This window comes from Protopterus annectens, chromosome 13.part0 (genome assembly GCF_019279795.1).
Source record: "Protopterus annectens isolate FY-2018-M chromosome 13.part0, PAN1.0, whole genome shotgun sequence".
Classification (NCBI taxonomy): domain Eukaryota; kingdom Metazoa; phylum Chordata; order Ceratodontiformes; family Protopteridae; genus Protopterus; species Protopterus annectens.
Genome location: NC_056747.1, coordinates 522,398,951 through 522,412,337, shown reverse-complemented (window position 1 = coordinate 522,412,337; position 13,387 = coordinate 522,398,951). Strand labels below are relative to the sequence as shown.

General features: G+C 43.3%; 1 protein-coding gene across 1 annotated transcript in view; it reads left to right on the top strand.

Moving 5' to 3' along the window:
* LOC122787927 (peripheral-type benzodiazepine receptor-associated protein 1-like) overlaps positions 1-13,387 on the top strand; it is a 1,795,954-nt gene that overhangs the window by 1,735,637 nt on the left and 46,930 nt on the right. The window contains exon 30 of the mRNA XM_044054852.1: positions 167-283. Within this exon, the coding sequence (XP_043910787.1) occupies positions 167-283 (117 nt within the window). The remainder of the gene's footprint in view (positions 1-166; positions 284-13,387) is intronic.

Sequence of the window (13,387 nt, the reverse complement as noted above, 5' to 3'; positions counted from 1 at the left end):
GAAAAACAAGATTAACTGTGGAGATCAGCTTCATTTAGGGATATGAGAGCTTGTTTATTTTGTCCTATATCAACAAGTTTATTGAGCGTACATTTTTTTAATTACAGGTGAGATGCCAGGTTCTGAGTTACTATTTGACTTTCTTCTTTATCCTCTGATACTTTAGGGCGAACTGAATGGGCAGAGAGGTTTAGTACTATCTACTTTCCTGGAATCAGTCCCTACGAGCACAGTAAATACAAGAGAGATAATGAGAAGCCCACACAGTGCTGGCAAGGAGCAGGTGAGATTTTATATTCTATATTAAAATAAGTGATCACATGTAAAAGTTCAGAATATTAAAGTTCTTCTAAGATTTGAGTCGGCTATCTAACTTGCAGGGACAGGACTAGTTTAAAATGCACTGATAATAGCATCTAAAAAATATCTAAACTGAGCTTTAGCTCTTAGCCTAGGAATTGTGCCTTAGCTAGATTAGAATAATGTTTGCGTGCAGCCACCTATTTCATATTCAGTGGATAATCTATCAAGCTGCAGGACTGAAATTGAGAGAGGGAAGCAGCATCATGTTTTTTCACTTGTTGGAAGCACAGACAAAAATAAATCTTACCAAACCTTCAGTTTATGCTTTCAAGAAATTCATAGTCATTTATCTTTAGTAGGTATTTTCACTTTTGTAGTGGATGCCAGTGTACCTTAATCCAGTCTTTTGGTTTCTTTCATTGGTCTGTGTTTTAAATTCCACAGTAAGACTAAACAAACAAAACACTGATTCAGTACCATTGAGATTGCACTCTTAAAAATGCATTTTCTCAAGTCACTGCAGGATCTTGGAGTTGCAGGCCCTCATGTGTAGAGAACTCCATATGAATGTTCACAAGGACTAGGTGTCCTTCGGCATTAACCCTGACTTCCTGCTGAAACTGCTTCCCAAACTGTCCCTGGACCAGTCCCATTCATCCCCCTGTTTACTTTGCTGGGGCAGAAACCAGAGACAGGCAATCCCTTCAATCTCTGGACGAACACTGTCCACTCAAGTTTAAAACTGAAGCATATGCATGAGTTTTGGAAAATAAACAGCTGTTCATCTTTTCACTGCAGAGAGTTGAGGGCTTGAAGTTGACCACAAACCCTTTCCATGTGGATTGTCATTTTCATTATGTATTGATTTCATTCAAGGAGCCTCCAATTAATAGTGCTGTGGTCAAAAACTTCTGCATTAATTGCATGGGCTACTTCCATTTGTTTTTAACCAAAACTTTATTTCAGACATCAGCTTCCCAAAACAGATGTTTTATCCATCAGAAAGTAAACAAAATAATCAATATCAAAGAAAATGACAGTCAATTCAGCAAACAGAAAAAAATTAAATAGGATATTTCAAGTAGTCATAATATATTCCAAAAATCTACAAACTAAGCATTTATGCAGTTTAAGTCTAACCAAAGTTGATTCTCATATCAGTTTTACTGTCTGACAAATGTCATGAAGAGCTAGTTTTCCAAAATTTAAAAATAATTGCCACTAACATAAATTAGTGAGGCGGTAATCTCTATTCCCTGTCCTGATGGGGGAATGCAGTATCTAGTCTATACCCAACAACCAAAATCCTGTCTCATCCTTTTGGGCAGGGATAGTCTCAGGGCTCATACATCTGCTGATATCACACTAGACCAAATGTCCTTAACCTATGGGCATTCCCAAACAAAATGCACACAGGCCACCTTGAACTTGGAACAGTGCCCACATTAATCTGCCTAAATCATCTCTCTGTCAAAAAGACTGGTGAGTGGTGCCACGTATAGCTCCAAGAAAATGTCATTCACCCCAGTTGTTGACACATGAGTTGTCCACAGTATTGGATATAACAAATATTTAGTGCATGGAGCATGCTGATTATGCTACGAAACTTTGAAAAAACAAACCAGTTAAGCTCTAAAGTGGCATGAGACCTGACCTTAACAAATGTTAAGCACCCCTTGCTAAAGTCGTTAAGGTTGGGTCTAGTGCCCTGCAATAACTTCTTCCAGTACTGTCCAGCAAAATGTCAGCAGCAGCAGAACAAAAGATCTGTTTTTGCCTGCTGTCAGTACAGGTTAAGGTTTCCTTAACTTCCTGTTTTAAGTATTAAAAAGTAGCTTGATTAACAGGAAGTGGTTTCATCTGCATTTTCTAAGTTTCAGACTTCTTACCCTTTAAAGTATGTCATTATTTAGTCGCTTCAGTCCTCAGTGGTTTCTCCAAAAATCACAGATGTGAAGAGAAAAAGACCAAAAATATAAAGTAATAATTTGGATGTTCTGTGAAACTTTGGACAGTTGAGAGGAATGAAAGGTTAAGTGTAAAAATAAGGGACTGCATTACAGTGCCTTTTTTGACAGTACATGCCAAGACTTTTACAGTTTTGAAAGCCGGCAAAACACTTAGTGTTTTTTTTTTCTTTTTACTGTAACTTGTACTACATGGAGCAGATAAAGCTCCAAGAACTGCAGAGAGTTATGATTGGGTTTCTGATTCTAACCTACAATTATGTGTTCTCAACACGGATGAAGCTCGCAAGGTGAATTTCTTGTCATCCATGTCTTGAACACATAAGATGGTTAAGATCAGCAAACCTATCATAGTCTTCTATGTTATTACCAGGTTGGTTGTTCTGTGAGGCGACTCAGATCCCATCCACCATTCCATTATTATTGAACATCTTCGATATCCAACAGCTGCTGCTGTTGGAGTTTACTTTGTGTTTGGCAAATAAATATTTGTATTCTTTTTAGTAAAGTATGTGCAAAATCTTCCGTGCTACTTATTTTAAAGAAATGTGTTTACTAGTGGTTGGGCAACTTGGGGGCTTGTAAGGTTAGATCCAATCAATAAGTATTTGTGAGCTGACATGGAACATGCACACCTTCAGGCATAAGAGCTTCCAGTATAATTTGCCAGACTGTGAATGATGGTCAAGATGAACCAAGTCATCCAGCTGTCAAGGACAGCAGGTCCCCTCAGAGATCAACTGATACAATAACTGCACTTTCTCGCTATATGTTGTCGCTTCCAACAGTACCATAGCAGCCAATTGTCAATGCTTGTTAGAGATTTTCTTAGAAATATTTTAATTCTTTTTAGTCTTTTTTATTACTTGTAGAGAAAGTCATTGACTGTTTCTCTTTGTTTCTGGGAATTTCATAGGCAAGTACTAGGCTAGCTGCCCTTGTGGGCCATTTTAAGCCTAGCCAGTTTCTGTATTTGTGCCAGAAATAACCTCTACCATTTGGTTAGATTGGCCTTACTTGTCCCATGGTTGATAATTATATATTACCCCTATTAAGAATAACTGAGATTATATCATAGATATCTGAGGGTACCCAAGCATGAATAAAGCATTTATGAGCTGCCCCTTTCCATTAATAGTACAAGGGGCAGTCCTGGGATAAATTTTCTGTTTCCCATCCATAGATCTATGCTGCTGTTGAATATGGACAGGGATGAACTATGTTTTATGTGGATGGGAAGTCTCTTCCACAGCAGTGGTATCCTCTGTGAAATATCCCTTTTCTGTTGATGTTGCAGAAGAGGTTTAGATCCCTAGACTGAGTATGTCTGATTCCATTTGACTTGCTGATGTGTAGTAAATCATTAATTAATGGGTTGGAGGAAGCCTTATGCTAGACACACGTCACTTCTTAGCAGCTTGTAGGATAGTGAGTATAGTGACAGGGCTTTGAGATGGTCCATGTAGGACATGTTATTTAGGCCTTGCATCATTTTAGTAAGGTATCTCTGTATGCATTCCAGTTATTGCATGTATATGGACAGATACATGCCAAAGGGGGAATTATATACAATGATTGACCTAATGAGGGCTGAGTAAAGGGGAACGATGTCATCCCCAGATCTAGACACAATCCCTTTGTTTAGAAGCGGTGTAGTATAGAAAGACTTTCTTACAATAGACGCATATTGGTCAAAAGTTAGGTCACTGTACATATAAGTTCCCATATCCTGAGCTACTGGTTCAACTCTTAGGGGCATATTTGTCAATGTGGTAGTTCTCTTGGGTAGATGACTCCCAAAGGATAGCGTAATGCATTTTTTGGTATTTAGTCTCACTCCATGATTTTTGGCACCAGTTACTTATTAATTAGCCAGAGCTTATGGAATTGTGCATAGGTTGGGTAGCTCTACCAGAACAATGCAACAAAAAGGATGGCTAACTCATCATTTGCATCATTTCTGAAAATGAGGAAGCCAGATTTTTCAGGGATGCCTGAGTGTATTTTAGTGGAGGTTCACGAAGTATGAAACTGCTGTGCATGCAAATTGTTAACTGCTTGTCTGATCCCACATAAAACAATACCAGTGTAGAAGCATAATAATCATTGGATGTGTGTATATAATAGAAAAGTGAAAGATTAGGCTACTGAGCCAACTCTGTTGTTGCAAGTAGTGAGTGTACATTATGTATACATGCACCCCTACAGATGTCTGTGTTAGGGGTGCATTCTAATTCTAAACAGTGTACATTATTTTTGTCATTGTAAATGGAGGCCAGAGGTCCAGAAGTACTTTGAGTTCTAATGCAGTTTGAAAGAGACTCCTCCTGACAGAGACTGAGAATCAGTGAAGTCGAGGCCTACTATTGCAGGCCATATGTAATATATCCCTTTTTCTGTAGAGAAAAAAGTAATGCAGTATTATTGGTGATCAGTTTCATTTGGGAATACAAGTATTTGTCAAAGTGAGCTACATAAGTCAGTTTATTACTACATTATTAATTTTGATACCAAAGGAAGAGTCCAAAGTAGAATTCTTCCATCTATTCACAGTCACAAAATAAGTCAAGAGCTTTCATCCACCACACTACAGGACTTTATCAAAACAGTTAACAGCTAATCACAAAGTGCTTTTATCCGTGAATTAACATCAGTTAAGTACTTAAATAATTCAATTATCCAATAAAAGTGTTCATGAGCTTTTAAAACATTCAAGTAGTCATTCTAAAATCACAATGTATTAATTACCATTTTAAATGAAAATAATTATTAATATGAATACAAAACATATATTATTCAAAATCTTTCTATAAAAACGTTCACAGTTCATAGTTTAGTTGCTCCTTTAAGTATAGGTACAAGGGAAACGTGGTAGTTCAGACTTGGAGGATGGATGGCATTTAACAAAATCTGCCATCTATACTGACTTCTATATATGTTATTTGACCAATCCCACCCTCTAATATCTTTCTTAATTTCCAACATATCAAAACAAAATCCTTGCCTAACCCCACAAGAGAGTGTATACTTATATAATGCATTATTAGTATTACGTGTCTCAATAGCATATAAATGTTCATATATTCTTTTATGTAGGGATCTCTCTGTTTTCCCCACGTAGAATATGTAAAAGTCGTGACAAATAACTATGTATACTAACCCACTACTATCACAGTTCCCTTTTTTCAAATAAATCTTCTTTGGGGGCCACCTACCATTAATTCCTTACCTGTGTAAATATAGGGACAATACTTGCATAAACCACAACTAATTGTACCTCCTTGGGAGGGCTGTTGGTGGGTGAGATGTTCAAACAAAAATTTCAAGTTGTGCCCCACCTTAGTTGTAAATAGGGATGTTAAGTTGTCTATCTCACCTTCATTCTTGCTGGTTGGGTTCGGAGTCGATCCTCGGCTCCACCTCGGCCATCTTTAAAAGCTCGAGAGCTGCTTACTGGCTCGAGGCCACCCTATATCCCATGATGCCTGGCGCTAGATACCCAGATCTCATTTGCTGCTTCTGCTGCGAGGTTGTTCTGCTGGCTCAGGTCATATAAAACTTTATAGTTATAGTTTTTCTTGTCATAAAACTGTTGGTTTTAGTGTAGAATTTGTCATTTCGATAAAACTATTGTATTGTAGATAATCTCTTTCTGAATCCTTGCACTTCCCCTCAGAAACTCGTTTTAATTAGAGAGTTTCCCCTCCCCCTTTCTCTTTCATTCCTTACCTCTGAAAGGTTAAGTTAGAGGATAACCTTTTCTCTCTCTCTCTTTCCCTTTAAAAAAAAAAAAATATATATTTTATTATCACTGTTAGCTAGTTTAGTAATAGTTAACTATAGTTTTGGTTGTAGTAGTGCAGATATAACCTTGTTTGTAGTTTTGGTTATGGTAACTGTAGCGTGTATTTTTTGTGGTTAGTTACCTTAACCTTTCTGTGTGTGTGTTTTCCTTGTTCCTTGGTTTTCTTTCAGGATGTCCAAGGATCCTAAGCCATCCGGATTCAAGAAGTGTGACTCATGCTGTCAGATGATGTCTCTGACAGATGGTCACACTTCTTGTGTTTATTGTCTGGGCCGCCGTGCACCTGCAGGACTCTTACTCGATTTGCCATGCATTCAGTCCAAGAGTCCTGCAGGAACGCAAAAACAAGTTGATCCTGAGAGGTTTACTTAAGCCCCAAGATTCATCGGCTAAGGCTCAGCCCGTGAAATCTTCCAGGCCACCTAAACCTTCGGCTCCAAGTTCAGAGCCGTCACTGGGTGAAGCTGTACCATCCATCTGGGTTCTGGCTGGAACCGATGTTCCTCCCTCCCAGTCGGCTCCGACACGTTCCTCGGAGCCGTCTGAGAGTCGGAAAAGATCTAGGTCTCCTTCTCTGGAGTCGATACATTTGGCTCAGAGATCCCTCTGCTCCAGTCGGGGCGTAGTCATCGCTCATCCCACTCTTCTCAGTCCTCAAGACTTTCAGACCATGACTTGGAAAGAGTGGTCAGTAGACTGTTAAAATCGCAGGCCCTAGCTAAAATGTTGTTCAACCCCCCTCATCAGGTGTCGGCTCCATCCACGTCTGTAGATATTCCTCCTCAGACTCATCCTTTGAGCTCGGAGCCAGAGTTCGTTGGGGTTCGAGTCATGGAACCATCGGCTCCGATACTTTCTCCTTCAGTTCCGTCGTCGGCACCGATCCCTTCCATGGTACCATCCCTGGAGGGATCTGGGTTCCGGGACTCCCTCGTTGGCTGTGAGGGGGCAAGTGGCATCGAACCCTTGTCAGACCCCGCTCTTCCCCTCAGGGCTTCGGCTCAGGTGAGCTCAGCTCCCACATCTGCCTCGGAGCTGTCCCCCTCGGTGTGGAGAGGGATTTTTGGTTTCTTTGGAACCGGAGCCCTCTCTGCGTGTGGGTAGAGATGCCTTCGAGGTGATGAGGAGTGTACTGGCCCCCGAGTCAGTCCCATGATTGACCCCTTCGGCTCCTCCCCTTATGGTGCCTGCGTCAGCCTCTGCCCCTCTTCCAGACCCCAAGCATGGGGATCCAGTGCTCCAGGACACCCCTTTGGGTGTATCTGCCTCTTCCGAGGCCTCCCCTGATCATTCAGAGGAGCCACCTTGTAAGAGGAAATGCAAGATGAAGCATGTTGACTCCCCTGAGTCTGTCACATCGGATACCGAATTAGAGGATTCGGAAGGGTCCCCAAGATCCCCCTCTGAAGACGTCTTTTTCTCAGAGGGGGAACTGGACTGCCCTAAGCCCTTCCAAGGATGAGTCGGTATTCCTGGACACGTTTGGATCCCGACCTTCCACCTCCTGGGTGTCTCCGCCTTTCGACCCACTGATGTCTGTGGTGACTCAGAAGGCGTGGTCAACTCCAGACACAGTGGAACTGACCCCCCGAAGACCTGCTAAATTCATAACTGCACCACAGGACAAACAGTTTTTGACCAAAGGTGTCCCCATTGATGCCATGGTGATAGCGGCGGCCACAAAGGAGGAGTTGGTAGAAACCTCATCTTTCTATCCCCCTAACAAGGAGTCCAGGATGATGGACAGATATGGGAAGCGGATGTTCTCTTCAGCGACCTTTTCCATGAGGTCCCAGAATTATTTGTGCCACTTTACCAGTCTTCAAAAGGATCTCCTTAAAGAGCTTGGAGATACCCTCCAAGATCCATCAGCTGAGGGGGCCCAGGCTAAAGCAGTCTCCCAGCTGGCGACTCTTAATTCAGTGGTGAACTCCTCCATGAGGCTCATTTCTTATGCAGCCGATGGTGCGAGTAGAGCCACAGGTGCAGGCATTGCCCTAAGGAGACCACGCTTGGATGCGGCTATGTAACTTTGCGGAACCTTTTAGAGCATCTTTCACCAACACCCCCTTTGATGATTCCTCTCTCTTTGGATCACAGGTGAAGGAAACCCTTACCAGGTGTGAGCAGGAAGGCAAGACTCTCTCTGCCGTGGGAGTCCATTTTTCCACTCCTTCCAGACCCTATCCCAAGGGTCAGAAGAGTGGAAAGATGTGGTTCTGGAAATCCCAGGGAGCCTTGCCGGACACACGTGGTGAGTTCCCATTCAGGGGCAGAGGAGGGAACAATAATAGATGCCGACCTTGTGGCAGAGGGGGTCCGCAAAATCAGGGCAGCAGAGAATCCTTCTCTGAGAAGCCCTTCCAGCATCCCTGAAGGGTTTCCCGGCTGCCCACCTCTGGAGGCAGTCTGGGGAAGATTATCGCTGTACCCAAGAGCCTGGCAAGACATAACACAAAACAAATGGGTACAGTCTATTATATCCGGAGGCTACAGAATTCCCTTTGTTCGCACCCCCTTAAGGTTAAACAAGTCCCTTCCAGACGTTCCACCCAATCTAAGGGACCAAGCAGTTCAAGAAGTCTCAAAACTGCTAAGAAAAAGGGCCATCCAGCAAGTCTCAGCAGACCAACAAGGATCTGGAATTTACTCAAGGTTCTTTTTGATACCAAAAAAGACAGGGGACTGGAGACCCGTTATGGAACTCAGAAGACTGAACAGGTCTGTACAAAGAAAGAAGTTTCGGATGGTCACGCTACAGTCCATTTTACCCTTCCTGGGTCAGGACAATTGGATGTGCTCTATAGATCTTCAGGAGCGTACTACCACATCAAAATGGACAGACGCTCCAGAAGATTCCTTCGCTTACAGCCAGCCATTATCAGTTCAGAGCTCTGCCCTTTGGTCTCACCACAGCCCCCAGGGTGTTCACCAAATGTATGGCAGTAGTTCCCGCTCACCTGAGATGGCAAGGATTCAAGGTGTTTCCATATCTAGAGAACTGGCTCCTCACTGCTACCACCAGGCATCACCTTCTGCGAGTCAGAGACTGCACTATCAAGACTTGCTCCAGGCTAGGTATCACAATAAATTTTGAAAAGTCTACATTGTCGCCCTGTCAATCTATCACCTTTATAGGCGCAAATTTAAATACAAAAGACATGTCAGTGGGCCTTCCACCAGATGGGGTATTAGTGATTTGCCAACATGTGAAGGTTTTATTAGCGTGCAAAAGAATTCAAGCCAGGTTTGTCCTCCAAACTCTGGGTCTCATGGCAGCAGCGATCATATTCATTCCTCTAGCTTGTTTTCACATGAGGATTCTCCAGTGGCTTCTTTTCACCCAATGGTCCTTCCAGCAGCTTCCCATGTCTTACATGATTATGATCACAGAAGCATGCAAGAGGCACCTTGCGTGGTGGATGGTCTCCGCATCAGTGTCCCACGACAGACCATTTGTACTCCCCCCCTCCAGTTGCTATGGTGACCACGGATGCCTCCCTGATCGGGTGGGGGGGCATTATCAGGGCATAACAGTCCAAGGCACCTGGCAACCTCACAAGTACCATCTGCATATAAACGTCTTGGAGATGAGGGCCGTGCTCTGAGCATTGCAAGTTCTTCAGGACTCTCTTCCTACCGGGGCCATTGCAATTCAAACGGACAATATGTCAGTAGTGTGGTATATCTACAAGCAGGGCGGAACCAGGTCCTACCCCCTATGTCGAGAAGCACTCAGACTCTGGCAGTGGGTGATCTCTTCCCAATGGTTTCTGATCGCAACGCACATCCCTGGGAGGTCCAACGTCATAGCAGACAGGCTGAGCAGAGCAATTCTCATGCCTCATGAGTGGTCTCTGAATCAGGTAGTTGCAGACCAAATCTTCCGCAAATGGGGCCAACCTTGCTGCGACCTTTTTGCAACTCCCTTCAACAGCAAGTGCAGCAATTTCTTCTCTCTCTTTCCACTTCCCGGACATTCCCCCAAAGATGCTCTAGTCCACGATTGGCCTCAGGGACTTCTTTATGCATTCCCTCCTTTTCCCCTAATCCCGAAGCTAATACAGAAAGCTACCGTATTGGGCTCAAAATGATCCTCATTGCTCCTTACTGGCCTCGACAAATATGGTTCCCGTTCCTGCATCATCTTCTTCTCAAGCAGCCTTGGACTCTGGACCTAGTTCCAGACCACCTGATTCATCAATCGGGCGGGCTACACCAATCCCTACGATCTCTCCAACTCACTGCTTGGTTGCTCCACTTCCAACTTTAGCCAGGCTTCCAGATATCTCCCCCCTCTGTGCGCAAAATATTTTGTCATTGCACAAGTCTACGACTAGAAAAACTTACGCTAGTAAGTGGAAGCGTTTTTCTTCCTGGGCAGAGGCTAAGAGTATAGACCCCTTTTCAGCCCCTGTACACCACATTTTGGAATTTCTTGCGGAACTCTTCCATGCTGGGTCCGCTTCCACTACAATTAGAGTTCAGTTAGCTGCAATTTCAAATTTTCACATTGGCCTGTTGGAAAATAATATGTCTCATAAGCTATGTAAAGCCTTTCTCAAAGGGACCACTCTGCTCAGGCCCCCAGTGAGAGATCTTCCACCACCGTGGGATCTAAATTTGATTTTAGCTTCTCTAATTTTGCCCCCTTTCGAACCTGCAGCTTCTTGTTCCTTGAAGTTTTTATCTTGGAAAACCCTTTTTCTGGTAGCTATTACTTCAGCCGGAAGAGTTTCGGAACTTCAGGCTCTTTGTATCCATCCTTCGTACCTAGTGTTCCACAATGACAGGGTTGCTCTCAGGACTAATCCTTACTTCCTAGGGTCTCTTCAGAGAATAACTTGAATCAGTCCATAGACCTTCCTGTATTTTTTTCCTAACCACACCAACAAGGCAGAATATAAATTGCATCAGTTAGATGTTCACAGGCAACTACGCTTTTATTTGCATAGAACTAAGGACATTAGAAAATCGGACCAACTTTTCCTTTCTTATGCTGTGGGTAAACAAGGTCTTCCAGTCTCCAAAGTAACCTTTATCCAAGTGGTTGACTTCAATCATCACATTTATATATCAACTGAGGAATAAAGAATTTCCAGTTTAAACCAAAAGGTCACTCCACCAGAGCTTTAGCCACTTTGGTGGCCTTTCAGGCAAGGTTGCCCATGGAATCTATTTGTGCTACGGCTACGTGGGCCAACCCACATACTTTCATTTTGCATTATAAGTTGGACGTGGTTTCCAGGAGCAGAGCTGATTTTGGTTCCACTGTTCTGAAGAGTTTGTTCCGATGAGCCACCCAGGACTTTAGGTGTAGGGATGCTGTCCTAACCAGCAAGAATGAAGGCGAGATAGACAACTTAACATAAAGAAGTTATGTACCTACCATAACGTTCCATGTTAGTTGTCTTCTTTCCGCCTTCTTTCTTGTGTCCCACCCTCCATCCCCCTATCCTAGTGGACCGAGAAGAGTTCCTCTTGATGTTCTTCATCTCACATTGCTGCAGTCCTTACACTTGGGGTATACCGCTGTCCTCGGTCAGCCCGAATACCAAGTATATATGTAGCTGCCGTCGGTCATATAAGGCGCATTAAACTGGCGCCAGGGGCGTCCAGGGGTATAAATGCGCATGACCGGCGCGTCATATCCTCAGTCTTTTTGCCGCGTGGTCGATGCAGAAGCAACATTCGCGAAAAGGGTGCGGGTATTATGGCGTCCTGAGATTTTCCCGCTAATGTCGGAGTTTCAGACCTAATCAAAAGTTGGCTAAGTATTCTGCTGGGGAATATTTTGGTTTTTCTTGCCTCAGTATTTTTACCGGATGTCAGAAAAAGTAAATAATCGTATTTCTTGTGGGGGCAGATACCACATAGGGATTACCATAACTTGTGTATATTCTTGTTTAGGGCCTGGAGCACCCACGTTGTTGAGTGTCCCTCTTGTGCTAGGTTTAACAAACGTAATATAAAGAGGGAGATTAGATTGTGCCAGGTTAGTTCTTCGGAAGCGGTGCAACTACAAAATGCCGCCGGATGCTCCGACGCCCAGCTCACGTCGGTAAAACGAAACTGGAACAAAGCACCTAGGTTTAGGGTTAGAAGAACCCGCCCGTCCCGGATGTCGGTTTCTTTAGGAAAGGCCTCGGTAGGAGTCGGAGGTTCAAACAGGAGTTTCTTTAGAGTCCCAGGGAGAGACTTTATGTATTACAGGATGTGTGTCTTCTTCTCAGAGGAGGTAGGCCAGGCTGAAGGGGCTTCTCAGGTAATCCTCTTCCTCCCCTCCCTGCCTAAAGTGGTTAGGGCCTCCCCTCACTGTTCCCAAGGCTTCTTCCAGAGGCAGGCCAGGTTTAGCTTCAGCAGGTGTCTCTCCCTAGTACTTCAGGCCCTGTGCCCAAGTAGACATATGCTTAGGATGGCTGAAGATTTAATTACTTCCTGATTAGAGGGGTTCTATGCCCCTCCTGACAAAAGGCCTAGGGGGGTTGGGGGTTTTCCTGAACCCTTTTTGGGGGTTTTTTTTTACAGGGGAAATTTTTCCCTTTTTTTTTTTTTAAAAAAGGGGGTTTTTCAGGTTTTTTTTGGGGGGGGTTTTTTTTTTAAAGAATTGCAGGGGGGGTTTTCCTTTCCTTTTATTTTTTTTTTTGGAAATTTCTGATTTTGGTTGGGGGAAAAGACCAAAACCTTTTAAAAATTTTTCCCCGGGGGGGGGGGGAAAAAAAAAAACTTCTTCCCTTTTTAAGGGGGGAAAAAAAAAAATTTTTGAAAGGTAAGTTAGAGGATAACCTTTTTCCTCTTTCATTTCCTTACCTCTGAAAGGGTTAAGTTAGAGGATAACCTTTTTCTCTCTCTCTTTCCTTTAAAAAAAAAAATTATTTTATTATCACTGTTAGCTAGTTTAGTGATAGTTAATTATAGTTTTGGTTGTAGTAGTGCAGATATAACCTTGTTTGTAGTTTTGGTTGTGGTAACTGTAGCGTGTATTTTTTGTGGTTAGTTACCTTAACCTTTCTGTGTGTGTGTTTTCCTTGTTCCTTGGTTTTCTTTCAGGATGTCCAAGGATCCTAAGCCATCCGGATTCAAGAAGTGTGACTCATGCTGTCAGATGATGTCTCTGACAGATGGTCACACTTCTTGTGTTTATTGTCTGGGCCGCCGTGCACCTGCAGGACTCTTGCTCGATTTGCCATGCATTCAGTCCAAGAGTCCTGCAGGAACGCAAAAACAAGTTGATCCTGAGGGGTTTACTTAAGCCCCAAGATTCATCGGCTAAGGCTCAGCCCGTGAAATCTTCCAGGCCACCTAAACCTTT